Genomic DNA, 26,804 nt, shown 5'->3' with positions numbered 1-26,804 from the left:
GGCTTTTAGACTTGGCTCAGCTAGGATGGGGTGAATATGGACTTACTTGCGAAGTAAACTCAGCTTCTGCCACTTCTTCATGTGCGGGGATCTCATCTTGACTCACTAATGGGGAGGATGCAGATTGTCCCTGGCCACTACTTGCAGTGTCTGAAGCCTCATAATGGGAACCTAAAACCTCCCTCACAGCCTGTTCCAAACCAACCCCCTGAATTTCTTGCCCATCTAGGTCTCCAGGCGCTTCTGTTGCCGCGAAATGCTCGTTGGCCGCGGTCCCGGGTAGGTCGTTGCTCGACGCTATTGGTGGGGAAGATAACCCCTCTTCCACCAGCGATACCTGCTCCGGTCGCGAGGATGTGTGGTGGTCAGGGAATTCCCCGTCTCTCTCAACAGTGGCCAGGTGCTCTTTCTCGCCGGGACCCAAGAGATCGAGCCGGATCTGGTCGCCAAGATTGGCTCGTCTCTGTTCCTGCGCGACAATTTCGTTTTGTCGGTTTTGCTCGTCGGCCTGAAGACTCTCTACACGAAGCGTATGCTCGGCTTCTGTTTGCTGCAGTCTGTTGAGCCTTTGAAGCGCCTCCTGCTCTTCACCCCTCAGTGTAAGAAGTCTCGTTTCTTGGAGCGCCATGTCGTTTCTCAGCTGTTCAATGTTTGCAGAAAGCTGCTGTTCGGTGGCCGCCAGTCGTTCCAGCCGCACTTCTTGCCTCTCCAGCCTCCTTGGTCGCCGCTCGGCGACCTCCAGTACTTGCTCGGGCATTTGTGCTCCTGAAATCACAGGCAAGCGTTGCTCGTGTCTACTGCTTTGGTCAAGCATGTGCATGTCTTCCGCCGATGCAAGATCGTCAATGGAAATGCCGAGATCCTTGCCGAAGAAGGCAAAGAATGTTGATCGCTGGATGAAAATTGATGTCAAACGCAAACGAGGTCTTGGCATCGGCCGATGAAGCCTGTGCAGGAACATCTGCTTTTTGTCGTGAGCATGATCCGCTGCATGGGGTTTGCCGCACAGAGCTGGTGGTCGCTCGGCACAATCGATGTCATCTTCATCCGTCAATGACTGCCTGGAAATGGGCTGCGCCGTGGCCAGCACATCCGTGACGGTATCAATGCTAGCGTTTATATCGTCGAATTCGAATTCCTCTGGTTTTCTTGCTGTGATCAGCAGTCGACGTGCAATCTCCCGGTCCGGATCCATCTCCACTAAAGCCTTAATCTCATCGGATTTGAATCCGAGCCTTTGTGCCAGACGGGCAAATCGAGAAACCACAACCTCATCGGCCTGTTGGGCCTTGGCCGTCGCCAGTTTTTCCTTGCGCTTGATTGGCATTTCCCGCTGCTCACGCAGGGCGTACAGCCACAACTGTCGGTACGCAATGTCGAAGCTATCTGCGGCAATGATCGGGATCGTCGTGAAAGACGCCGAAGAGGTCTGCATGAAGCACGCGTCGCCATCTCCTGGAGAGAATGCGATCTCAAAAGCACATCGTATAGATTGCTTCCTCTCTAGATGGACGAGTCGTCGCATGCAGTCCGCTGCAGGCTGCAGGTACTTGAGATTCTCGAAGAAGGCAAGTAGCGAAGGGACCAAGCAGTCCTTGGTGGCCGAACAAAGTCGTAACCAAATTCTATTTCTCTCGGTATCGCTGAATGCACTGAAAATCTGGCCACTGTTGACCTTTTCATAAAGATGACGAGCCTGTCGTTCGCATGCGCCGGGTGCGGTGAGCTGAATCTTGTCAATGGTGTCTTCATCAAGTTTCTCCATCGCAGCTTCATCTCTGTCGAAGACGTTATACCAAAAATCCTTGATGAAGCGCAGGTATGCCAGTAATTCCTGTCTGTCAGCCCAGCTATAAAAGCAGGCGCGATCCGAACTTACTTTGTGACATCTCATGGCAATCATTTTATTGATGACGCTTAGCCGAAGCCCACAGTAGAGAGCTGGCAAATGGCGGAAGGCGTCAAATGCCGGTGCAAACTCACGATGTCCAAAGAGCTTCTCGAGCTGGCTTTTCCTGTGCTCCGAGTCTGTTATCGCACCAAGACGTGCCCACCACTTCTGTTCGAGGTATTCGTTCGGCTCTCCGAATATACCCTGGTATTCCCGTATCTTGCGAAAAAATACGCCATCCGCTGGTTTTTTCTCGCTTGAGTATTCTTCCATCAGATCTCTCCTCGCCTCGTCGCTTATATCTGCTAAGATTAGATCGGGCGTTGGACGTTCAATACGGCTACCACAAACCTGCGATGTAGAGGTCGACGACCCAATGCGGATCGAGCGACCGAGAAACTTCCTCGGAAGCTTGCACCCTGTCACGTCCACGCAAACATTGCATACGAAATCCAGATGGGAATTCTAACCTGGGCGGCTTGCTGCTGCATGACAGAAGCGATTCTCGACTTAATCCGGAGGCGTTCAGCGCTCTGTGTAAATCCGCCTCGTCAATGACAGCAGGTATGCGATTTTGCCGTTCAGCTGGGCTATAGCCACGCTGATTCTTGAACAGCCTAATTAAGCGCTTTACGTTATTACTGTTCGCGTTGGTGGAGTTGGGAAAGTCCAGGATGCTGAGTTGAACCTCTGCCGTGCCAGCGTGCTTGAGGCATTTCTCTGCGCATATGCGGCGAGATACCGCCTGAAATCCACTCCGAGCCATAATGGGGGATATTTTACAGCATTTGATACAGCCGGACCAGAAATTTGCGAATGCTTGGTGGAAAGGAAATGGCTTTATATTCATATGCTGTAACAGTTTTGCCGCCAAAACCTCTGTCACTAGCCTGTATAAGTACAGGGCACCCACACCCCGTGCGTGTGGCCAACTTTTGTGTCTCTACCCAACACGGTGAACTTCTGGCTACAATGAGTGCGCACTATAACAAAATCCGATACTCAGAAATTAAACTGCAGGATGTGCCAGCACGAGAGGCATTTGTCGCGCAGGATGGAAGGGAGATGAGCCATGACACACCGACCGAACCCCGCAACGCCCCCAAACGACTTAAGAAAAAACAGAGCCCAACTACGTCCACGGATGATTGCCAGCCTGCAAGAAAAAACGACGGCTCGATCACTCCTGCACCAGCGCCTGTTCGACTACCGCAAGACACCTACCTAAAGCTTTTTGACCTGCAGCTGGGGGATAGCGACTACTTCACCGTGGCAGAAGAGAAAAGCCCTGACCCAGAAAGGAATCCGGTTGTAATCATCAAGACTTTCACCGGCCGTAAGGCAGAAAGTCAAGTACAAGCAATACGCAGAATTCAGCACAACCAGTTTGTTGAAGCCAGAGAGTTCTTTCCTATAGAGGGGGGGTACCTAGTGTCTTTCGAATTCATGCCACTAGCACTATGCGAAATTGCGGGCAATCCTCTTCTGGATGATTTGCGACTGGCGTCCGTGGTCGGCCAGGTACGCTTTTAGTCTGCATGTGAACCACTTCGCCGCTAAACTCAGCAGATTGTCGACGGGCTGCTATACCTAGAACGAAATGGCCTAGAGCATTCGAGTCTTACAAGTTCCAACGTACTAGTAGACTTGTTTGGAAATATCAAGCTATGTAAGTCACGCTCATACCATGGTACATCCCCTACTGATATGGTCAGGGGGCCAAGAACATATTCGCACGTCGGTGGGAGCGTGCCAACATGCAAAGGCCGTGGGAGAAATTATCATGTACCTTGCCCATGGCCAAGCCAGGGACGATGGAAACGTGGGCCTGGATGATCCTCGACGATTCCCGCTAGCGTTCGGCTTTCTGTCCGCGACGCAAACTACCTCTAAATTAACCACTCTTTCTGAAGTAAGGCACACAGATAGGATTACAGGCCCCAAACAGTACTGACCGTAATAGAATGCTTTTCTAAGGCTTCCTTGGCACAAGAGACGAGTCGCAGGCATGGTTTCTATGACGAACACATGGGTGGGCTACGGATACAGATTTCCAGCAACAGCGGCAGGGGGATGTGTGATGTAGATTCTCGAACCTAACTAGTACTAGAGGGTGACAATACGTAGGGAACATGTATACAGGTTCAACGCTCAAAAAGTGACACTAGACATTTAATGATTCTTCATAGCGCAGCGAACATGTCACGGTTGGTATTCCGCGTATCTGACATCCATACCGCGGTACCGATTACGTCGCATCACTTCAACTAAGGTGTCCCGCATGGAACCGCACATACATACTGTTGGCATTAGTTGAATTTCATCCTTTGTAATGATATGAACTTGCCTGAAATAACCGTCCTACTCCCGCGTCGTCGTTGTCTTCGCTCCGAGCACAAGATATCAGCAAGGGGAATTGGACCCTGATACACTGTAGCTCTGCTTCCGAAATCCACCTCTTCTATGCTTTCGCCTGTAATATGAATAGACATGCGGAGATTCTGCATCACAGGGTAAGCATGGCATCCAGTTACTACATTCGGGTACGTACGTGTTGTCCACTGAGCTTGTCTTCGGCGAGAGCTTCAGTCAGCAACTTCTGCGCGGCAATACCCCCATCTATAACATGTCAGCAAGTGAATCTCAGTAAAATCCGTCTACTCACCTCTTCGCTCCATTTGCCATATGAGATGAACCTGGCGGACCGGAATCTCATGGCTTCGTTGATCATGCGCCAGCTTCTTGAGATACGGCAAGTGAGCGGCAATTCCGGATTCAGTAGCCAGCATGACAACATTTTCGTATCGACTAATGGGAAGCGGCTTTCCGTGCGGTCCGCTGAACCACGCCATGCTTGTTGTCGGGCCATGTTCTGCGAGCCTGAGTAGGTCCTTCGTGAAGCCGCGACGAGGCTCAATGAAGAGATCTAGATGCTCCTGTGGCTTTTGAGACCAGGACGTAACGACGAAGGGGTGTGTTTGAGAGAAGGCCCACAGGCTCACGGATGGAACCCAAAGATTGATGTACTGTCCAGCTCTCACCTTAAGCGGGCGAGACAGACGCAGACGGATTTGGGTCGTGCCATTGACAAGAGATATCTGCGCCAGAGAAAGGCCCGAACTATTACGATAGAGAACGCTGCCAAGCGAAATAATAGCGCTGAAAAGAAATAGAGTACCACATGAAAATATGGATAAGCTTGGAAAGAGTGTTCCGGATCGGATATGGCGCCAGAGCGCGTATGGAAGGGCGAGCGCCAATATCTGGTGCAATCGCAGGGCTGCTTCGTATCGGACGTTCCTCAATAAAAGAGGTATAAACTGGGTGCATAAAAGTACGATGGACTGCGAGCCGGGGTCTTAGCACTTCTCTGGAGTTGGATGCGTCCCAGAGTTAGATGTGTCTACTTACCACCAGGGCGAACGTGTCCTTGGGCGTTTGCAAATTGAGCTTTCCCGTGGTGGCTCCAGCTATAATCGCATGAAGCATTGCCAGCACGACAGCCAGGGTCCCTAGAGACGCATGGAGGCGGCGGCAAGAATGCAGTGAGAAGTAGAGAACATCTGCCAACATGCTCAGACATGGGCCTGAAAAACAAAATAGCAAATTTATTACCGAGAGCGTTCCGGTGCGAGTGACAACCTGAGCTATTCCTGGGAGAGGAATTACAATGCAGACACCTGTCGCCACAACATAGGCGAACAGCAACAAGCTGTCGGCACAACTCCAACGTTCAACAAAATTCCGCCTATGTATCACGGTCGGGTAGATAAGGTTGTCAGAGAAGTATCTGCCAACGACAGAGAAGGGCGAGAGCAGAAGCCTCAATGCGGGTGGGCAAAATGCACGTACCAGAAGGTAAGCAGGCCGGCGAAGGGCCAGCAGACCAAAGAAAGCACCAAATGCAATAGAGTAGAGGAGAGTGGACTCATACATTGCTACTATTGGCAAGGAGAGATGAAATTAAGGGAAAGTGACAGGGAATGCACCATTCATATACTGCTTGCCTGTGCGGAAGTCAACTACAGACAAGGTTGTGACACCAAAACCGCTCTCGCTACGTCAGCCTGGCTCTTCACACCGTCTTCTGTTGCAACCTCGCGCCTTGGCAAATAAATACCTCCGATTCTCAGGCACACACGTAGGCTATCGCAAATAATTCATTGCGTCTATGGCCGGTTTCGCCGCAATGCTGCCGTCACAGCAAGGAGAGATGAAGTTAACTGAAAGGGACAGGATCTCACCATTAAGAGGCTAGTTGCCAGTGCGAGTGCCCCGCTCGCCGCGCCAGACCGGTACTGGCACGTCTTCTGATGCGACCTTGCGCCGCAAGTACCTAACGGCTACTCTCAGACAAACACGCACGTCATCACAAATTGTTCGTTGATTACTATGCTTTTGAGTACGGTGTCGTGACCGACTCGACAATGAAGTGGCAGCATATTGTAACGACAAATCCGATACCGAAGGTGAAAGCAGTATACAAAGCGATATTGTTGCTTCTTCATCTAAAATACTATTGATTAAACAGCTGTAACTGGTCAGGACTCATTAACATCCCCGAGTACATTCCCGTGATTCCCGTGCACGAGAGCTCATGCATGCTTTCATCCACATCGCTGGCAATACCTAAACCCTCTTGCACGGCTTCTGAGCTGGGAGGGATGAATTCTTGCCCTTGGCCAGACGAAAAAGGCGTAAAATCCATGGGTTGGTCTTCCGTATATTCGTAATCGAGCATGCTTGGATCAATAAGAGAATTGAACGACGGTGTATTCGGAGGCGTTGCCGAGTCTCCTCCATCCGACGCAATGTGTGAAGTGACGTCAAAAAGAACCAGTTCCCGCAGTCCTCTCTGCCGACGGGTAGCGATATCTGCTTCAGGCAAATTCTCTAAAGGTATCTGCCACTCTGGCAAAACTTTGTTGTAGTAATAGTATGATAAAAAATCAGTGAGGACCGTGATGTCATATTTCGAGTTTGGATGCCTCGCCGCAATGCTGGTGAACAATGTAGCCCTATCCTCGATTTTAAGCCGTCGCGCGCTGCACACGTTAGTTATCGTGGTCATCGCGGGAGGTAGAGAACCCACTGCTCCTTCTGGAATTCAGCTGGGAGGAGCAGCAGCACGCCAGCGCCCCCACAAGCGGTCGCCAGCTGCTCCCAGAAACTCTGCTGGTGCATGAGGGCTTTCCATTTAGCCTGCAATCTCTCTCCCGACAGGCCTTCCTTAACAAACTCTGCGACCGTAAGAGGTTGGAAAGGGGGAAGTGGGATACTGCACCAAGGACAAGGGTACTCATCTGTTGGAGTTGAACAGCTTGCTTTTAGGAGGGACGTCTTCAAACCAGAACATGAAGCTAGTCGGGGTGGGAGAGCGGCTGTCAATGCAAGTAAGTGCTGGCGCTAGTCAGTGGCTGTCTGTTTGTGCTGGCTAGTGGTTGTCAGTACAGGCTAGTTGTACCAATTCAGCTATAATTACCCCTAATCGGTTATTCTAAGTGGCAGTGGCTGCTAGTGCCAGTAGACGTCAGTGACACTTTGTAGCGAGTTGATCCTGGTGATTACACCGAAATGCTTACCGATATGAAGAAGTCCTTCCTATCATCAATTTTATTTTCTGTTCAGAAGCAAACTCACTAGTCAATCGTTGGCCAGCGCTGCGACGACAGTGAATGGTCAGAGGATTACCCGTAAGCAGCAGCTTTTTTCCAGCACTCTATCCGCTGAAAACTTCTAAACAGAGCTGAAAATGCGGCAATAATAGTAAGAGAGGGTCTCAAATCTGCCGGGTCTTGACTCGTAAACAGTGCTGGAGGTTGCAGTACTGATAATAGACGGTCCCTTTCCAGCGCTCTGTCCTTGTCTTGACTAGATGTAAATGCTGCTGGACTGGTAAAGTCGGCCTACTTTACCAGCCCTGCAGCATTTACATCACTTCAGCAGTCTTTCCCTCTCTCGACTGGTAAACGGTGATGTAAATGCTGCAGTACGGGTAAAGAGGCAGCCTCTTTCCAGCACTTTCCAGCATGCTGTCCTGGTCTTGACTAGTAAACGATGACGCAAATGCTGCAGTACTGGTAAGAGACAGCCTTTTTTCAGCACTCTGTGTCAAATTTGACAGGTAAACGGCGACGCAAATGCTGCAGTACTGGTAATACGTGAAGCAGTCTCTTTTCAGCACTCTGTCCCTCTCTCGACTAGTAAATGATGATGAACATGCTGCAGGACTGGTAAGACGCGAAGCAACCTCTTTCCACAGCGCTGTGCTGCAGCGGCGACACCGCCAGACTTCCCGTGCTATTTTTCATCTTCATAAGCGCAGCTCCCTGCGGACAAATATTACGGTAGAATACAGTACAGTGCCGTCCTGTGACATGTTAACGAATAACCTTGCACGAAAGCGCTGCGTCGTATGGAGCAATCCCAAGCAGGCAGTAAGGTGTGGCGCCTTGCTCAGGAGCCGGCTGCCCCGTATCAGGAGCACTAACTCGCCAGCGCCGATGCCAACCCACACTGATTTTACGCTATAGGCACCCTATCACCTAACTAGTCAGGTACATATGCTTGCTGGGGCTGGTGCGGCTTGACCGAAGCACTCCGGGATGTTGCAAAAGAGGAGCGAGGCATTGCCTTCTCATTCCATGTACCGTATTGATCTACTGATTGGCTCGTTTTCTATAGCACTTCAGGAATACACCTTCATATTACTGGTAAAGCTAGCCATTGACATATCGACGATAAATATCGCGCAAGTCGTGCCTGCTACTTCGCACGCACATTTGCCCCCTCTTTAGTTTCCGCACTCTCCTCTCTGCGATCTTTTCCGACTTCCTAAGTGAGACCCTAAACCTGGTTTTTACAAGTGATGCAGGCGCTCAAAGATTTTGCCTCCACATTTCGACTGATGGCAAAATATTTCACCTGCCGCTTCCTTAGGGTTATGGTTAGATGGCGACAACGGGTCTTCAAGTGTGACCACCGCACTTCTGCTGGTGAAGCATCTCATTTCACCGACACGATCGGCGAGGATACTGAGGTGGGGGCACCATGACAGAGCGTCTGACCAGTTAGCTACCCATCAAATTAGGCCGGGATTAAGCCAGTAAGCAGAACAATTACAGTCCATCCGGCCGTTCCTACGCAAGGCTATCCAGAAGCTACAGAGCAAGGCACAAGGGATTTGACAGGCCATATATTGACTATATTGCAATTTGACTCAAAAGTTCTAATACAAGTACATTACAAGCAGCTGGATCAGATTCTAGCGGCGGCCATCTTTGCGAGTTTCTTCTGCTGCCGTCCTCTGTGTGCCTTTTCACCGCTCTCCGCCTGTCTTTTTCTCCTCTTCGCGAAAACGGATTCGGTCCGCGATCAGATGATGAGGCATGAGCCTGGGACCAAAACATTTTTCAATGCGTATCTGAATGAGATTGCCAACTTTGATCTTCAGAATGCTTTTTTGGAGGAGGAAAAGCAAAGCCAACTGTTCCGCCTAGCGATTTTTTCTCCGCTCTCAATTCGACCTGTGACTTAGTGGGATTCAAGTAAGCTCTGCCAAGCATCTTCAATGCTAGGTAGCATTAGTGCAGGATAGATCAACTCGCGTGGTACTTCAGGAAAGTGGCCGGTTGAGAGTGGTGAAAGCTATGGACACTTGGCCACAGTGCTGTGTCGGGTCTTGGTGCAAACTTGCGAGAAGCGAAGAGGCAACTCCCTACTTGTATGTGTGTGCCACAAACCATTGAAACGGGGCTCAAAGCAAGAGTGTGAACTGAACGATCACCTTGCTCAGCCCGTTACACATACTGCTAAAGGAGGAAAAAGCCTGCCCCAGCTAAGTCGAACCCATCACGCAAACCGACTCTTGCTGCAGTCCTAATAGCGCGGAGAAAATCCCGCCAAAACTGTGCACTTTCGTCCCAGTCCCCTCAGTGCCGATTGCATCCTCCAATCCTGTACCGCCAAGCGTGTGCTCAATCATGATATATGGCCTCGCATTGTGTAATGGCCCCTTGCGTGCCTTTACATCAACTTCTAAGCTCCACCTACGGCTTGGATAGCGTAGGATGTGTGGCGCCTGCTCGGCAAAAGAATTAGGGGCCATTTCTTCGAGATGTGCGATACTGAGTCTTCATGTTTCATTGACGTCTGGAGTTGGCGAGACAGATACCTTGCTATGATCCAGCTCCGTAATCATGGTAGAAGTAGCCTGATAAATTGTAGCTGACGCAAAATTGAAGAAAGGCATGAAAGTCGGTGCCCTGCGCAAGGTATAGAGCTTTGAGTAGGAGCCGACTGGGCGCTGCATGGCATCGGCTGCCCGGAACAGAATTCCAGAGGAAGAATCCCTGAACCAATGAGACGGACTCGCAAGAACGGTCGAAAGAGTAGAAGAACAGAGAGGTGATAGTACAAACTAGCAATTAGAATTTCCATAGGATCTAGCATATTCCTATACGTACTGCTTGAATATTACCGCAGGCGTTGAATTGTGACCTAGTCGCATGACCTCTGGCAGCTGGTCATACCAATCTAGATATAAGTGGTAATTTAGAGCAGATTTGCAGCTGTTAAAGACTGGACAGGCGAGTAAAGAAGTTGTAGAGATTCATGAACTGTTTCATTCAGCTTGCAAAAATATAGATACAGAGACCGTACATTTGAGAGTTGCTTGTGCGGTTCGAAATACACGTCTAGACAAGAATGAGGCTTTGAAGGGTTAACATGGTGTCTGAGCAAGTCACTTACCGCCGTCCGCATATGGGGCCCACGATGACGTCTCAAAGTCGGTAGAAATTACTGGCATGGGTGGGCAGTGCAGTGCAGGCAGGCAGTGTGGCAGCTCACCCTTCACCATCGCCCATGCGCTATGTTACTTGGCAGTGTCCCCTTCAGCCCCGTGGAGTTTTACCAGAACTTACTGGTTGAGTGTAAATGTTCCCCAGAACGTTTTTGTGAGGACATTAGGCTCAATGGCGCAGTCTTCCTCGCGTACATTGTGCAGACTCATTTCAATAGCAGCTGCATTGCATGCTCTGCGTAGTCGTGCTGTTCTCCGAGATAGTCTCTAGCTATCGAAAGGAAGCATGATAGCGCCAGATCTACAGTTGCTTATTCGATGGGTGGCCTGCGACAACGTCCCTTTCAACAAGCTAGAGAGTCCATACTTCCGCGAGCTTATGGGATACATAAACAGTGCTTTTATTAAGTCAGGCAGTCTGCCAACCCATAATACGATGCGTGAGTGGATTATAGGAGCCTTCAATTGTCACAAAGGTGTTTTTACTGAGCTGTACGGTCGCTCTCTCAGCCGCATTAACATATCATTCGACTAGGGCAAAGCCAATTCAACCAAGCTCAGCAGGACATATGATCACTGCCGATCGAAGAAAACAGATCGACCAGAGCATGGCTACAGCGCTGCAGAAGTGCTATGATGATGAGATGGAAGTATACGCTATTTTAATGGGAGCTTTGCAAAGCGCCAGCAAACGTGTGAACAGAGAGGGGTGATAGATGCAGCCCTCGAGAACTTCCCGAAAGTCTGGACCGCACTTATTACGAAAGAATTCCTGCCAAGCGCCCCAACTGCTAACTAGCATAGAGACGGCGAGTCGTCCAACCTATGCCAAGATAGCCTATACCCATGCTACAGCCGCCCCGGAAGCATCCAGACAGCGCCCGACTAAACCAGATTGCCACATACTAGTTCGCATGCCAGACCATGCAGCAAACAAACTTTCCAACTACAGCATCAAGAAGCACTTGATAGACAACTTAGCCCTCAATCCAATGAGTCTTCTCGATGCGAGACGCATCCCAACAGGCTGGGCAATATTCCCAGACTCCATTGAAACAAGGGACACTATTTTAGCGTCCTAAGATAAATGGCTCGCTGCACTGAAGGCATCAAAGGCCGACAAGAAGGATACGTGGTATACCTACGTCGCAGAAAACACCCCCAGATATCTACATGATTTAGCGGGCAAGCCAGTGGCCGTCATGGCAGCTGCCCACGATGAAATTCTCGCCCAGACGGGCTTCCTGCCCGTGGACTACCACATTCGCAGGAAGGATGATGGTACCACACCATCAACTGTGCTAGTAGTTTCCCTTAACCGGAAAACCTTTAGAATCTGGCGCCTTCTTGGTACGAGCAAGCCAGCACGCCTGATTCGACAAAAGAAGCACCAAAACCAAATACACCGCTGGCAACTTGCCCGAGACTCTGCCCCCGCAGTGCGGTGCAAAACGTCCCAGACAAACGCCAACGCTAGACCCGCTCCAATTACAACAGCACCGAACGTACTGTCTACGACAGAAGCAGCAGATCGTTACACCAGTAGCCATAAAATTTGTCGCCACAACCGACAGAACAAAAATGTTCCATGCACGAGAAGGCATGCATCCCGACGACATGGAAAGACGCAACTACCTAGCATCGCCAAAGCGCAAAAGACCAGCGCCATGATAACAGTGTGAAGAGATCGCAAAACAATGATGTGTATTTGAGATATTGGTTCTGTTGTGAGCTGCGTAGCTCCATTTCTTTTGCTGTTGCGAGGGTGAACCACCCCTTGCAGGCTTGAGGCAAAATGCACTATAGACGTGCAACGGACAATGAGATGATTCATTCCTGCCTGACGAGGTGTTGGCGGGCGGTGGCGGGGCGGCTCGACGACGACGAACTCAGATGTGCGAAGGACCGCCGTCGATACTTTCATGAGCAACCACGGCAAATTATACCGCGGACGGCCTCTCATTACATCTCTCTATGAAGCCTTACTTAAACGTAGTTTCGAAGAATAAACAAGTTGGTAGCTTTCCGAGAGCGTTGAGAGAGCTGTGCCTAATGCTTTATATAACACAGGCGATAAATAATTATTCGAAGTAGAGAATAGCTATAGGTGGGTATGAAATAACAACCGGCTGGGCTTTTATGATTCGCACAATGGACTTAAGACAGCACATTTATTATGTTAGTTTCACGCCACACCATATAATTGGATTACTACCAAATCCGTCCTGACGAAATTGACAGTAAAAATCAATTTCTTGGTTAGTAAATGAGCTGTTTTCTGATTGCGCACGAAAAAGTACTGGTGGCCTGTTTCTGTCCCCGACGAGAGCCCTGCCTATGACCGCTGGGAAGTTGCCGTCCCATCTACTAGTTGGCTATGTGCAAAATAGGATGAAGATAACGCTGGCAATCCGGCGCGACTTTCCGGCTGTTGCCGCCGGCTGGAAAATGGCATACTTACCAGAAGCGGAAGCTCATATTTTCCGGCGATCGTAATAGCTCAATCGCAACGATCAAGCTGGTACGTCTAAATGCTTTCGAGAAGCGCCTTCTGTTATTGCGTGTCTAGTTACAGTGGGTGTGTGTGTAAGTATGTGATTAGGGCGTGCTGTAGTGGGCCATTACCAAAGGCTTCTGCTGCACGCAAGATACCTTCCACCGGGCTTCAGCTTAATCCCCTCAAGGATGGAACTCTAGATGCTATCATCGCAGAAGCCCCTTGTCTCTGCCATCCGCCACTTGGCACAATTGGGCCGTCGCTGGTATAACCTGTAGCAAAGAAGCGAGTTTAGCACGTAAGCTAGTTAGTCTATTGCTTGTGCGGTGCAAATTCGTATTTGTCTGTGCTACCGTTGTATAGCGGTTGACGCCGAAAGCTCGGCTCGAAAATAAGGCAAGATTGAGCGCCGCCACGGTCGCATTTGCCACCCGTTTTATGAAATCATGGGTATTGGCAGCGAGTATCATGGACGCAGGTCGTTTAGGCTAGCTGGACACGAAGTTGCTATGAAATGCTCTGGTCGTCGATCTCATATCGATGCAATTTTTCTTCTATATCAGCCAGCACCAAGACAACACCTATATTTATACTAAGACGGCATTTTATTTTTGTTGTTCAGATGTCATGCTCCCACCGCCATGCCCTGAGAGGTCATGTCGGTACCTGTCAAAGCCCCCAGCCCTCAGCCCAAATGGTATGATAGCTCGCGAAGGACCAGACACGGGACTAATAATTAACCACCACCGTCGCCATTGCAGTATGACATCAGAAGGTTTTCAATACTTAAGATCCTGGCAAGTTCGTGCTTCACATGCTAATTATCTCTCATCTGCGGTGCGAAGTACATCATGCAAATGTGGGACTGCATGTGAAAGCCCCAACAGAATCGGCTTCCCATTTCGTCCAACAATATGGCATATTGATTCGACTATGCTCACCACACTCGCCACAGAACTGGTTATCTTTTAAAAGCTTGGCAACCCAAGTACTTTGCACAATGGTCTGCAAAGGACTCTTATGACGGATATTTGTACCTATTAGTTTGAGATCGCAACTACGCCGAGCATTTCGCGCCGTCTCAGTCCTGTTATTCACCATGATAGGAACGTCACTATGGGATTACATCTTCATTCGGGCGTGCATATTCTTCCTGCACCTTATCGCACCTGTCAGTATCATTTATACTCTGGTTAACGTGCTGGTTGGCCTTCCCTTCCAACTTCCCCAGGCTCTTCAGGTATGGCTCGCCCTCGAGGCTAGCTTTTATCTCGTCGTTTACCTACCGTACAGCAAATACCTACAGAAGGCCGCTAGGCACCCCGCACTACCCTGCCGTGAGGATCGCAGAAAGCTGTTCAAGCGCTGTCACGAAACGATTCCTGATCCGGTCCAATATCTGAGAAAATGGTTCCGAGGTGCGGCAGAGGCAGAAATCAAGAGAGAGAACGTCAAGGATTTCTTCCGGTGGGCTTTTTTGAATACGGGAGAAATTGAATCGGTAGACGAGGATGAACTGGAGGAGTATGTTAGAGAGATGGAGACGTTGTTGGGGAGGAAGTTACAGCCTGGCCGAGGCAGGGCAGAGTGCCTCAGGCTGACTCTCGACAAGGTTGAGATGTTGCATCGGAGCTTGACGTGGTATTCAGTAAGTTTCTACAGCATAAGAATCATTCTCTACAAATCAATCTGCTGATGTTCTCGTTGCAGTGTGTATTCATTGTCGATCTTTTGACGTCGATTTACTTGCGATATCACTCTTTCGACTTCTACCGCTCATCAGTTCTGCGCTCTTTGGCTATCTTCCCCGCACGCCCTCACAATGTCTTTTCCAGCTATCGCTCCCCTGCAGAATCCCTCACATACTGGCACCGGCCGCATACGTCGAAGACTAGACTGCCTGTCTTATTCATTCACGGCATCGGCATCGGTCTTTACCCATATATAGATTTTCTGGCTGACATTAATGCCAGTGGTGCTAAGCGTTCACTTGACGGGCAATTGGGAATCATCGCTATAGAGATTATGTCTGTCAGTTCTAGAATAACGGCAGAGGCAATGTCAAAAGAGCAAATATGCAACGAGATTTGTCACATATTAGAAGCACATGGGTGGGACAAATGTGTCCTAGTATCGCATTCGTAAGTGGTCATATTACTGGCGCTTCAATCCTCATGGACATAGCTATATACTGAACTTGACCTTCTGCAGTTATGGGAGTGTGGTTGCGGCGCATCTCCTTCGCAGCCCAAAGATTGTGCAAAAGATTGGACCGGTTCTATTTGTTGATCCTGTGTCTTTCCTCCTCCATCTACCCGATGTGGCGTATAATTTTGTATGCTTGCTCTATTTACAATTTCGTATCGTTTGCTAACTTCTGACGCTGAAGATCTGTCGGGAACCACGCCGGGCTAATGAATACCTCCTCTCTTACTTTGGTTCCAAGGACATGGGCATCTCCCATACGTTATTCCGGCGCTTCTTCTGGGCTGATAACGTCTTGTGGACGGACGACATTAGCAAGCACCGTGTGTCTGTTGTATTGGCCGGTAGAGACATAGTAACCGACACGAAAGTTATTCGGGCGTATCTTGAGGGCCCGAAAGATACAACCCTGAAGAGAAAGGCTTGGGAAGACGTAGTGTGGAGAGATGACGGGTTGGAAGTGGAATGGTTCCCACAGTTTGATCATGGACAGGTTTTCGATGATGAAGCGGGTAGAAGTAGGCTGGTTCGAATTGTGTGCAGCTTCTGCGAGCAAAGCTTGTAAGACGCACAGTAGTGCAAGCTGAACCGTTCAACTCGGAAGTTTTGGGACACTTTTATCATGCTATGCAATTCTCTTCGCTCCTGCTAGGAATAGCCTCCGATAGTCTTATATGAAGTATTCGGCGGCTCATATTGGTGACTAACTGTAGTTCTGTTAGGACTTGCCATATAGTCGAGTCCGAGCATGCGCATTCTTCTCCGAGTAGCTGGCGCTTTACAAGATCCCTGGGACGGTCATTAGGTGGCAGCCCTCCTTAGAGTGCGCAGATGTGCACGAAGTCCAAGGTAGCTGCAGGAAACTCCAGCGAAACTGCGCATCATGAATTCGAAAGTCGCAGTTTGGTGGGACACAGATCGGCTGTATTGATGCAATATCCGCTCCAAGTATCTCCGCAGATGGGCACTCGTCAGCCATGCCAATGGCCCAGATTCAAGTGCCAGTACCCAGGTCTAGAATACGGTGTGGCCTTGCATGAATCGGGGCCTCAAAGAGTCGGCCGCCCAAAAGTACCTTGATGAAGTGGTGGGCTATATCCAGGGCGATATTCTGCCTCTCACCGTTGAGTAAGGATGTTCGGTTATTTTCGAGTGCTGATACGTGCGACCGTAGAGGGTTCGGCAGTCGAAGATGCTGTCGGGAAGAGAAGTTTTTGACGAGCTTGCACATGCTTGACGATCACGTCGATGATACGAGATTTTGGTTTGGCAGCGAAGCTGCCTACCTCCTCCTTGTTGTCGGTCGTCGGCCCGAAAGAAGCAGCCCGTTCTGGAATCGAAACCGCGAGCGAATGCGGGGGGCCGATGCAGGGTAGTCCATGCGGACTGGTTGTAGCCACTGAGTGCTGACTGGACCAGACGCCAACCACATGTGCCAGTTCTCCGTTTTTGCATGGAAGTTGCCGGGTTGCCAGCATGTCCATAGGAGTCAGTCTCGCTCACAAAGAGAAAACTACCACACATGTTTCCGCCTTTCGCATTCATAGAATGAAATTGCAAGATGTGGGAGAGAAGTCTATTTATGCTACTATGTGTTGAATGCTACAGAGTAACTGCAAATGCCACAATCAAAACAAAGTACCACGGGTGCAACAATTTGACACCGCTGCTCACAAAACTCGAGGTAGAAACAGGCAGAGAAAGTGAGGTTGGACGGCTGTGACCGGAAGTGCCGCTGAACAAGCCATGGCTGCCCATATCAGTGCGACTCAGGTTTCGCAACCGTGAAGTGAACAAACGAAGAGGGCAGAACGCACTACTTGGCCCCGCCATGGGGGTGGGCTACTGAGTGGTCAAGAGTTGGACGAGTAGGAAGCCACGGGCCAGGTTGATCATCGTGGACGGGATCTGCACGTCATGGAACAGAGCAAGCAAAGTCGGCAAGAGCAAGGCAATAGACGAGCCAGAAGCCGCTATCATCCGACGAGAAGTGAGGCAGCAGGGTCGTAAGAAGACAGTGGACGGCGAGGAGAGCGAGCGTAAAGGTGCGGCAAAGGTGGCGAGGGAAACGCAGAAAAGAGATTCACAAGTGCAACAATGGGCAAGCGAGAGCCGCCAGCGCAGGGCGAATTGGCGGGAAGGCGCCGCCCCGAACCACTTGACCAGAAATTGTGCCAAACGATCTAGCTTATCTTGGCCTTTTCCGTGACCCGCCGGCTCAGGCAGAAAGTGGCCTGCGCGCTAGGAAATGGAGGGCCGGAACGACGGCCGGAAGGACATGGGAGGGTCGGGCCTCACCAGGCGGCTGCCACGCCAAAAATAGCTGCGGAGACGGTCATAGACCAGAGCCCCCCAAAAAAAGAAAAAAAAAGAAAAAAGGACGCCGACAAACAGGCGAAACGCTGCCCACTTGTGCGACATGAGAGAGCCGGAAGGCCGCTAGCCACCAACTAGCGGGTCAAGAAGCTGTGGGAAAGAAAGCCACCCAGAAGTTGGAAAATAAACGAAAGTGGACAAGTGGACAAGTGGACAACCCATCCTTGCTCACCGTGTATTCAAGCTGAATGAAGAGCGACCCTGCCGAAAGGTGCAATAGTAGAGGGCCCGAGAGCAGTTTGGCCATCCTAACCTGACGTACTGTGAGTAGGCGTAATTTATCTAGCATGCCTGTACCAGGACCTTCACATCCTCATATGGACTGCCGTGTGCGCATACCCTGAAAAGAGGCTTGCGGATGAAGGGCGAGCCCTTCTGCTCGAGCATTTCCATCCACATTGGCGCTTAAAGCGTGATGCACCTCAGCCACGGCCAATGCTGGAACCTAGAACAGTCCCCGGTCAAGTGAACCGGAGAGATGGTCAACCAGTGACAGGCACCAGGCGAGAGCCAAGCATGTTCGAGGCAATTAAAACAGCGTCAAGGCCAAAAGCACTGCCCAAATGTAGTAGATGTCACACGTTAGGTCATATGATGACTTCAAGGGCATGCCCTCTGCGATACGCCGAGCTCTTTCAGTCACCCGTGTCTGCCGCAGAAGTAACGACAGGCTCACCAAGTGTGGCGGCAGCAACAGTGGCACCAGCAGCCACAGAAGCAAGGTCAGTACAGGCAACCATAGTTCAGATAGAAGCAGGTCCCACGACGGCAGACTCAGCACTGGAGGGCCATGCAGAAGCGGCACAGGCACTACCAGAGCAGGAACTGGCAGACAACGCGACAGAAAGCCAGGCGTCGACTGCACAGAAGGTTGCAGACTGCATAGTGGTCAGTCCGGCAGTAGCAGAACCTCCAGGCAATGGCAGTGGAGACCAATAACAGCGTCAAAGCTCAGATACAACGACCCAAGGGCCATCTATCAGAGATATGTGGAAGCAAGAGAGGCTTGGTACAATGCGCAGCCCCGTGAGAGTATCAAAACTAACCAAGAGTATCGAAGAGCAAAGAATTTGCCCCAGCGGTACAACAAAGCGGAGCTTGCCTGGTGCCTTGATTGGAAGCAGATGGGCAAGCAATGCAGAATGGAAACAGGCTGTAGAGTCTGGACTAAGGAAGAGATGATGGCATATCTGGACTGGGACAGAGCAGAGGACAACCGGGTCGAGGCAATGGTAGTGGTTGAGATGGAAGGCAACCGTTTTCCAAGAAAAGAGGAATGCGGGAGATCTGGGAGGCTGCAGCAGCGGATTGTGCGGCACAAGACGCCCTATAGCAAGTAGGTAACTAAAATTTTGTCACAAAAACCGCTGAGACTTATGAGTGATGAGGGGGGCGCGCAACAGTTATTCAGCAGGGCGCGCAATCTTGAATGCGCGCCCGGGCGCCCCTGTATTGGCCGCCAGCCGTGGATGGATGTTGACGCTAACGCACGTCAATATGTTGATCAATCAGTGGATTTCGTGGAATGATTGTTCAGACTGCAAACCCATGAAACACATGGTAATTCGAGGTGGACAATCAATTCCTACAAGGCTCGCCAAGATAGACAAAGCAATCAATCCCAAAGTGACGATGAGAACTGTTTCTTCCGCAACGGAGTACTCTGTAGATCAGTGACGCCTTGATCTCGTCATGCTCATCGCGGGTTCAGTCGCTGAATCTCAAGACAGTCTCGAAACCATTCTCTGCCATGCTAGGCTCAAATGGGAAGGAGGGCCGTCAACAACATGCCGAGGATGTACTGAAGGAGATACAACTTCCTGACGACGATGCTGTGGGCATGAAGTACATATGTGCAGTTATGCACCATCAAAACCATATTATACCTGCAGCCTTGCCTGTGCACGATATTCTGAGCATTGCGGTCTTGTCTGATAAGTACAATTTTGTCGATGCTTTCAAATTCACAAGTGCAGCGTGGCTTCTTCCTGGTAACAGAGAAGCCGATGACTTGGTGGTTTTCGCAGCTGCGGCGGCTTTGTTCTAGAATGCGCAATCCTTCAAGTAATTACAAAGACACTGATACTCGACTACGACGGTTCTTATCTCGATCTTGTCAATCGAGATCTTGAGTCCGCTATGGGCTGGAGGGTAGTGTGTAAGTCATACTAGTTGCTGTATTGCAGAACGTCGCTAACTGAGTGAGATTTGTTGGAAGAGCAAAGAAACCGTGCCAGACTAAAGCTAGCAGAGATTCTCATACAGGGTTTCAACAGTGGATCGTGCTGCCACGGCTGTGGCTGGTCAAGCAAATACGCATATGCTTACCTACAGTCACTTGAAAACGCAGATCTCTGGCCAACCGGTATCCACAGCATCTCCAAGGCAATAAAGCAGGCTGAAAATATGCCTCAATAAAATCCGACGGAACCGAGTATTGCTTGCCAATATGAGTACAAGCATACGGTACCGGAATATAACCGCGATCGCCGTTGCGGTATAGAGCTTCTAATGGAGCAAATTGGGCTTTGCCTATATTGTGTGCGATCGGGTAGCACAAATTCTGAATATTGTTGGCAAACACACGGATAAGAAAAAGTAAATGGCCATAATAACACAAATTTCGACGCGAGCACTGCATTCTCAAGTGCGCTAGCGATTCCGTCTTGAATGCCTGGCTAACTTGTCTACAGATTGTTCTGCCTTGAAGTTGGCCAAACGGGTTGCCGCGTTGTTAAGCGTCCTTCACGGTCGCTGCAGTTCATTGTCGCGGTAAAGGGGATTTTTGAGCTGAGCTATCGCTTTGTCAAGGTCCAAAAATTGGAATGTCTCCCTGGAAGGCGCTGAGAACAGTGCCTGCAGGCTGCTGTGATCAGTGTATTCATCCGCCCAGCCTCGTCTCAGCCTGGGGTCATCTCAAGGCAGGCAACCCGCTATCTCCAGGCGAGAATGAGGCAGGCTGACAACAAAATTTACATGTCAAGGCAGGCTTAGTCAACATTGTGATTTGGCGCAGGCAGGCTTGGGCAAGGTTTCGATCAACGCAATCCATTCAACCTCAGCCATCAATTGAGTGAGTTGGCTGCTTAATAAGCTTTCCCTCCATTGAGTTGATCAATCTCGGCCCTGTGTTCGGCCCTGTGTTGAGTTGGTTGACGTTGCGTTGATGGTTGACGAGCCCCCCGTCCCGCGCTGCTACCTTACTCGCAATATGGGAACCCGACTCAACTGGTCAACCAACGCAGTGCTACTCCCACCCTGCCTCTTCCTCCTGCATCTGCATTGGCAAATCTCGAAGCCATCCTCCTGCTGCATTTTCATCCACCAGTTGTCCGGTCACTGTTTCGTCCGCCTTCTCCAGTAGCATTGGATCAATCTCCTCCACGATGCCCGCCTGCAGCCATGAACGCAGCACCTGGCAAATCGCAATCGTGCTTGACTCCATGACTCCGTAGAGGCGTCACCATGCGACCTGCGGCCGAGAATAATCTCTCGCACCCTGCGCTCATCGCCTGAACCGTCATGAAGTCCATCGCCATTCGCGATAGCCTGGGATAATTGAACCGCTGAGCATGCCAATACTCACGCGGATCACGAATGCGCTATCCGTAGGCAACAGGTCCAGTTGCCACCTAGCATACTCATCCTCTGCCTTGTCCGTGTCTCTTTCTTCTTCGAAATTTATCCGAGCTTCATCCTTGTATCGTTCGAACGGAGAGTAGTATTGTGTCCGCTGACGCTTTGCGGCTGGCTCATCTTGGTAAGCCAATGGGATATCTAAGTTCTTGTATTATTCATCCTAAACAGACTGCACTATATCTTTTGCTCTGGCGACCCAAGCCGGCCGTCCAGACCAAACGGTTTCGAAATAGCCCTATCGATAAGCCGGGTGCGATGCCAGTGACGTGTAATATATCGGGGTCTCGTCCAACTTGTTGTAGTACTCGTCAAGCTTCTTCCAGGCAAGATTAATGTTAACCTTGGAATGCTCGGGCTCAGGGTATTGAAGGACCATGGCTTTAGCCTTCTCCAATTTTGCCAGCAAGAATTCGTATCCCACGACCATATCTCACACATTGCCATAGGACCCAAAATGTCCCTGCCTACGCCTGCGTTGAATCCCGTCACCCTCAAGCGCCTTGACGGGCGTCCTCAAAGCTCTGCAAGATATTGCCAAACGCCTCCAGAACTGCCCAGTCCTTGTCGTCTAGTTCTTTCTCCTCTCGACATACGGAAAGCATAAGCGCGTTTGTACTCAGCCGCTTTGACCGCTTCAATGTGTTGTCCTTTCCCATGCTTGCTTGTGCTTGAGGACAAGTGCCTCCAGATAAGGTCGGAGCCTTAGTGCCCGCCGTATCATATACAGTTGCGACAACCAGCGCGTTTCATTATCGACCACCACGTTTAGAGGCTTTCGAACTCTCACACGTGGATCCTCAGATGCGTCAAATTTCAGCCGTTGGATACTGCGGAGAAGTGTGGTGAGCACATCTGATCGGTGGATCGCGACCACGAGTTGTGGAGCTTGCCAACGGGCCCTTTCTTCCGCCACAGCTCATGCTCGGTCGTGGCTGAATTATCTCCTTGTGGCGAACAGGATTCAAATGCGTTGGCATCCTTACCAAAGAGGATAGCTCTAACTACAAGATTGATTACGTGGCCAAAGCAACGGCCGCGTCGTCCCTTGCTGCAAAGATTGAATCTCTCCTCAATGGTATCCATGGCAGTGTCATTGTTTGGTGCGTTGTCAAGCGTAAAGTACCCGATCTTCTCGTTTGGGATCTCGTAAGACTCGAGTATGTCGATGATTTCGTGCCCAATATTAGCCCCAAAGTGTCGAACTGTCAGCTCAGGCACCCCGGGGATGAGCTTGCGTGCCTTGCCATCCTCATTTCGAATAAAGCAGGCAACCCCATATAGAGAGTGCTTATTTCGCGATCTCCAACCATCGAAAGAAATGTGTATTAATCCAAGGAGCATGCTTCAATACCTCGATAACCTTCTCTTCGTGTTTCTCGAACTCTGCAACGGCGCGCTTGCGAATCGTATCGTGACTGATATGCGCATCGGCGCTCGCAACCAAGGGGTTCAGGTACTCAAAAATGTCCCGCAACCTCTCATTCTCGGGCTCTCGGAAGGATTCGACCACCAGACGCTGGAAGACATTTTTGTCAAATTTCTTGATGATGTGGTTCGCAATGGCCTGCTCTCGGGGCACGCTTAGGTCGAGGTTGAAGGCATTTGTGATCGTCTGGTATCCCGTGGACGGTTTCTTTCGAGACTTGGCGCCGACCATTTTTCGGAAGGATCTAGAATTTTGTGGTGGTCCCAGAGATGCCGCTCGGTTTGTATTTCTGCTTCGTTGAGATAACGTGTAGCCACGGAAGTGTCCGAACAGCCGATCCTCGTACCGTCGACCGGCGCGAGCCTCAGCCGGCGTAAGCTTGGCCCGTCCTCGGTTTGCTGCTCCGGTCCGTCACCTCGCGAATTCCGTATCGATATCGTGATGAAGTTGAGTTGATTGATTACTAAGAAAAGATTGAGTTGAGTTGAGCTGGGTTGATTGACATCAACCTGGTTGACAACCTGGTGATTGACGTTGCGTTGATCGCCACCCTGGATTGTATTGAAAAGAAACACTCATTACAATAGGATTTTTTTTCTGGAAGTCTATAATTATACTTGTTATTGCTTTCACTATTATCCTCTACCATTTCACAATTTTGAGAGATGTAAAATCCAGCTACTAATACAAGTGCCACGGCTAATAATGCATTCTACTTTAACAGTATCGTTTACTTCCTTTCCATTTCCTCCGCAGCCGTGAGTTGCTTACCTTGAATATCTCTGCTTCTGTCTTATTGTGCCTTAGCAGTATTTAACCCTACCTAATAGCCGTAAGGTACAAAATCACTCAATCTCGGCTGCAGGTATGCTCTCAAGCTCAACCTTTCCAAAATTTCTTGTTCACCTTGTCGTCCTCTGCCGTCTGCCCGCGTTCGTTCTTATTTTTGAAACCGCGGTTATGCACTTCGACCTCCTCCTTCTGTTCTTCGGTTAGGTGCTTGGCCTCACCATCGCCGGGCATGCGCGAGTTGAAGATCTTCGGCTTGGAGGGCGTGCTGCGTGCAGTGCTAGCGAGAGGCTCGCCACCGGCCATGGTGTCTTCGTTGGGGTGGGCGTTGCTGCGGGCGAGGTATGGCGTTGTTCCGATGCAGCGTCGGGGGGTGAAGTTCATGGTGAAGGCTGTGGTGATGGTGGTGATGCGGAGCACGGCGCGAGCTGCGGAGCCCATCTTGATGAACGGGCAGCTTTGATGCGCAGGTTGCGTAGTGTTTTATGTTCGCTCCTAAGGCTAGGTTTCTTGTGATGGATTTTATATAAAATGATTGAACCGGAAATTGGAGGTTGCGAGGATGATGCCTTTGTTTTACTTTAACACGTGCAGTGATGTTTGGGCGAGGACTTCTGACGTTAAGGGAGCACAAATAGGCACACTCCCAGATGGGAGGCGGATTCTGGTAGCTGCTTCCAGTTACAGTGTTTGTAGATAACCTGCGGGGTGGCCAAATTAGGCCATGATGAGCATGTCAGGCTCGTGGGTATCTTCAACTTTTCCGGTCGGACAATCAGGATGACGTCACCATCCGCAGCAATGTTTATGACCGTGCGAACATCTTGTCCCCTTCCCTCTGTAATGTCAGCCATACCAAAAATTCTTCCGGATAATCGTTCTTGCTGGCCGGAGAAGGTAGTATTTGACAAGCAAAAAGTGATGTATAATCACAACACCGAGGCGGAAGTCTTGGTATCAAAGTAGAGGCGTTCGGGCATTAAGGCATCAAAAGGGGGGGCGGGGGGAGGGCGAGTGGATCACCCAAGCACAGATGCGGTTAGGTCAAAATCCGCCGGGGGGTCTCCACCTTAGCACTGAGACAAATATTCACCGAATAGGGGCATTTTACAGTCCTCGCTCACATGGACTTCCTACAAGAATACTTCACGCAGACTAGAAACCGTGCTTTCAGTAAACCACGCTTTTACGCTCGATTTCATGTGGCCTGGCTGAAGTTTGAGAAGTATTACCAGCTTACCGAACAGGCGCCCGTGTGCGTTGCTGGCATTCTCCTCCACCCAGCACTACGGAAGAGCTATCGGAGTGAGCAGTGGAAGAGGAACCCAGCCTGGTTAGCGGTGCTGTAAAGGCCGTAAGGAATGTTTGGCTGACGGAGTACAAGGGTTATCAGCTCCCTAATAAACAAAAGGAAAATAGTCAAGAAACCGACGAGTTTGAGCGCTGGAGCCGGAAGGTATACTGTAAAACGAGTGAGGTGAAGGACGAATTCGACAATTCGACCGCTTCATTGATGTAAGTAATTTAATACCTTCTGATGACTAGTTTCTGACAATACCTGGCAGAGCTCACAGGCTGGGATTGGACAACAGACTGCCTTGCAATGGTGGCTCGAACCGACTCAGCGAGAAAATTTCCCTTTACTCTGCCGCATGGCTATTGACGTATTCTCCATTCCGCCAATGTCAACGGAGACGGAACGAGTCTTCTCTGGCACAAGACGGCAGGTGACATAGGATAGAAGTAGCATGTCTGCTAAAATGGTGGAGGCAGCGCTGCCCTCAAATCAAATCACATCAAACTCCCAAACAAATCAAACAAATCAATGCCAAAAGATTTATCAAACAAACAAATATGTAACTTTTGATTTGACTTGCGTTTGATACATTTGATTCGACTCTGTATTTGTTCAGCCGCTGCACGTATGGGAGGCCGTAGAAAGCAAGACCTGGAATCCGAGACACGTAGAATTATCGCGAAAGAGAAGGAACGCATGACGACCCGGGCCGATGTGCTACGCACCTTTGCGGAATCCATTGCCGCTTGCGCAAGAAAATTCGACCACGGCTACGCACACGCCGTTGCCAACGACTTCACCAGGTCCCTATTCCCCACTAGAACCAGTTCCTCCACTCCGGAGACACCACAGGATACAGCAACAATCCCCCACAGATAAAGTTACCTACTAAGCAGAAACCAGCGGCCAGGCCGCTAACTAACAATCAGCTACCCCGTCAGAAATCAGTAAGCTTCGCCGACGTCACTAAAGAAGCGGCGCGTTAAGCCCCCAGGGATGTGCTCATAGCCCCCACCCGCCGCCAGCCCATGGCCGCCAGCAACTACACGGACTAACGAATTCTACTTCGCCTTAAATAGGGATCTAGCTTCTTTAAGAAGTTACCCTACTAAATTCGATCTGCCAAATTTAAGAAGCTCACGCCTAATGCCTAAGACGTTTAGGACATCACTAAAATAAATATAGGTTGGTTAGTTATAGTATGTAATAACGAGATCTAGAAGAAGATACTAGAGTTTAAGAGTAATAGGGACTAAATATGGACCTTATTATAGTAAAGAAGTAAGTAATATAGTTTATATACCTAATTAAAGACTTTCTAAGTAAACTACGCTCATATGACAAGACCATCATTGACTTAAACGTAACTATTACTGAAGAAATTATGGCCTAGACAGGCTAAACTCCTATGCAGTGGCACCGCTTAAGTAAACCTAGCATTAACTCAACGTAGACAACCCTAATTATATCTTTCGACAAGCCCGTACAAGGCAACTTTAGACTCCTTGGCCTAGGAGCGTACTCGTTCCTTATGACAAAACCCCAACGACTCGTGCAATGCCAGAACTGCTGGCAGTTCCACTCGCCCGTACAGTGTACGGCGACGAAGACATGCAGAACCTGCGGCGCCACTATGAGCACGTCACTGAAAACTGCCAGACAGCGCCAAGATGTGCTAGTTTCCACGGCCCACACCACGCAGACCATGAGCAGTGCTACGCACGACCCAAGAAGGTCGGTAACACCTACCACAAACTCTCGAAGTCGCAGAAAAGCCACGCTAGAAAACTCAGAGCAGACGATTATAGCCGACAGAACATGGAAAAACATGACCCAGTCACTAGACAACCTACGAACGCAGAACAATAAGACCACGACAAT

The 26,804-nt window shown here is 50.0% G+C and overlaps 10 protein-coding genes across 10 annotated transcripts in view; 5 read left to right on the top strand and 5 right to left on the bottom strand.

The window, feature by feature from the left end:
- Positions 1-16: 16 nt before the first annotated feature.
- BBA_09674 (uncharacterized protein) lies at positions 17-2,657 on the bottom strand (the record flags this gene model as incomplete). The annotated part of the gene is made up of 3 exons (XM_008604771.1): positions 17-1,834; positions 1,880-2,193; positions 2,243-2,657. 3 exons carry the CDS (start codon positions 2,655-2,657, stop codon positions 17-19), a joined length of 2,547 nt encoding a protein of 848 aa, XP_008602993.1.
- A 206-nt stretch (positions 2,658-2,863) lies between these two features.
- Positions 2,864-3,845, top strand: BBA_09673 (uncharacterized protein; the record flags this gene model as incomplete). Its single annotated transcript, XM_008604770.1, has 3 exons — positions 2,864-3,412; positions 3,461-3,560; positions 3,607-3,845. 3 exons carry the CDS (start codon positions 2,864-2,866, stop codon positions 3,843-3,845), a joined length of 888 nt encoding a protein of 295 aa, XP_008602992.1.
- Positions 3,846-4,093: 248 nt separating this feature from the next.
- On the bottom strand, positions 4,094-5,827 carry BBA_09672 (cell surface metalloreductase (FreA); the record flags this gene model as incomplete). The annotated part of the gene is made up of 6 exons (XM_008604769.1): positions 4,094-4,191; positions 4,257-4,392; positions 4,443-4,510; positions 4,557-5,050; positions 5,303-5,361; positions 5,744-5,827. 6 exons carry the CDS (start codon positions 5,825-5,827, stop codon positions 4,094-4,096), a joined length of 939 nt encoding a protein of 312 aa, XP_008602991.1.
- A 580-nt stretch (positions 5,828-6,407) lies between these two features.
- BBA_09671 (uncharacterized protein) lies at positions 6,408-7,075 on the bottom strand (the record flags this gene model as incomplete). Its single annotated transcript, XM_008604768.1, has 2 exons — positions 6,408-6,936; positions 6,984-7,075. The coding sequence occupies 2 exons, from the start codon at positions 7,073-7,075 to the stop codon at positions 6,408-6,410; spliced, it is 621 nt and encodes a 206-aa protein (XP_008602990.1).
- Positions 7,076-10,025: 2,950 nt separating this feature from the next.
- On the bottom strand, positions 10,026-10,904 carry BBA_09670 (nitrogen assimilation transcription factor nirA; the record flags this gene model as incomplete). The annotated part of the gene is made up of 4 exons (XM_008604767.1): positions 10,026-10,310; positions 10,371-10,426; positions 10,643-10,761; positions 10,816-10,904. 4 exons carry the CDS (start codon positions 10,902-10,904, stop codon positions 10,026-10,028), a joined length of 549 nt encoding a protein of 182 aa, XP_008602989.1.
- Positions 10,905-11,896: 992 nt separating this feature from the next.
- BBA_09669 (uncharacterized protein) lies at positions 11,897-12,376 on the top strand (the record flags this gene model as incomplete). The annotated part of the gene is made up of 1 exon (XM_008604766.1): positions 11,897-12,376. One exon carries the CDS (start codon positions 11,897-11,899, stop codon positions 12,374-12,376), a length of 480 nt encoding a protein of 159 aa, XP_008602988.1.
- A 1,914-nt stretch (positions 12,377-14,290) lies between these two features.
- Positions 14,291-16,201, top strand: BBA_09668 (uncharacterized protein; the record flags this gene model as incomplete). Its single annotated transcript, XM_008604765.1, has 5 exons — positions 14,291-14,839; positions 14,902-15,332; positions 15,403-15,526; positions 15,581-15,931; positions 16,133-16,201. The coding sequence occupies 5 exons, from the start codon at positions 14,291-14,293 to the stop codon at positions 16,199-16,201; spliced, it is 1,524 nt and encodes a 507-aa protein (XP_008602987.1).
- Positions 16,202-18,366: 2,165 nt separating this feature from the next.
- BBA_09667 (transposase-like protein) lies at positions 18,367-20,164 on the top strand (the record flags this gene model as incomplete). Its single annotated transcript, XM_008604764.1, has 5 exons — positions 18,367-18,660; positions 18,723-19,108; positions 19,447-19,763; positions 19,820-19,930; positions 20,049-20,164. The coding sequence occupies 5 exons, from the start codon at positions 18,367-18,369 to the stop codon at positions 20,162-20,164; spliced, it is 1,224 nt and encodes a 407-aa protein (XP_008602986.1).
- Positions 20,165-23,716: 3,552 nt separating this feature from the next.
- BBA_09666 (uncharacterized protein) lies at positions 23,717-24,067 on the bottom strand (the record flags this gene model as incomplete). Its single annotated transcript, XM_008604763.1, has 1 exon — positions 23,717-24,067. One exon carries the CDS (start codon positions 24,065-24,067, stop codon positions 23,717-23,719), a length of 351 nt encoding a protein of 116 aa, XP_008602985.1.
- A 2,413-nt stretch (positions 24,068-26,480) lies between these two features.
- Positions 26,481-26,804, top strand: part of BBA_09665 (uncharacterized protein) — a gene marked incomplete at both ends in the record, with an annotated part of 1,022 nt that continues 698 nt past the window's right edge. The window contains one exon of the mRNA XM_008604762.1: positions 26,481-26,759. Within this exon, the coding sequence (XP_008602984.1) occupies positions 26,481-26,759 (279 nt within the window). The remainder of the gene's footprint in view (positions 26,760-26,804) is intronic.

This window comes from Beauveria bassiana, assembly GCF_000280675.1.
Source record: "Beauveria bassiana ARSEF 2860 unplaced genomic scaffold BBA_S00062, whole genome shotgun sequence".
Taxonomy (NCBI): Eukaryota; Fungi; Ascomycota; class Sordariomycetes; order Hypocreales; family Cordycipitaceae; genus Beauveria; species Beauveria bassiana.
This window is presented reverse-complemented; position numbering and strand designations above follow the sequence as displayed.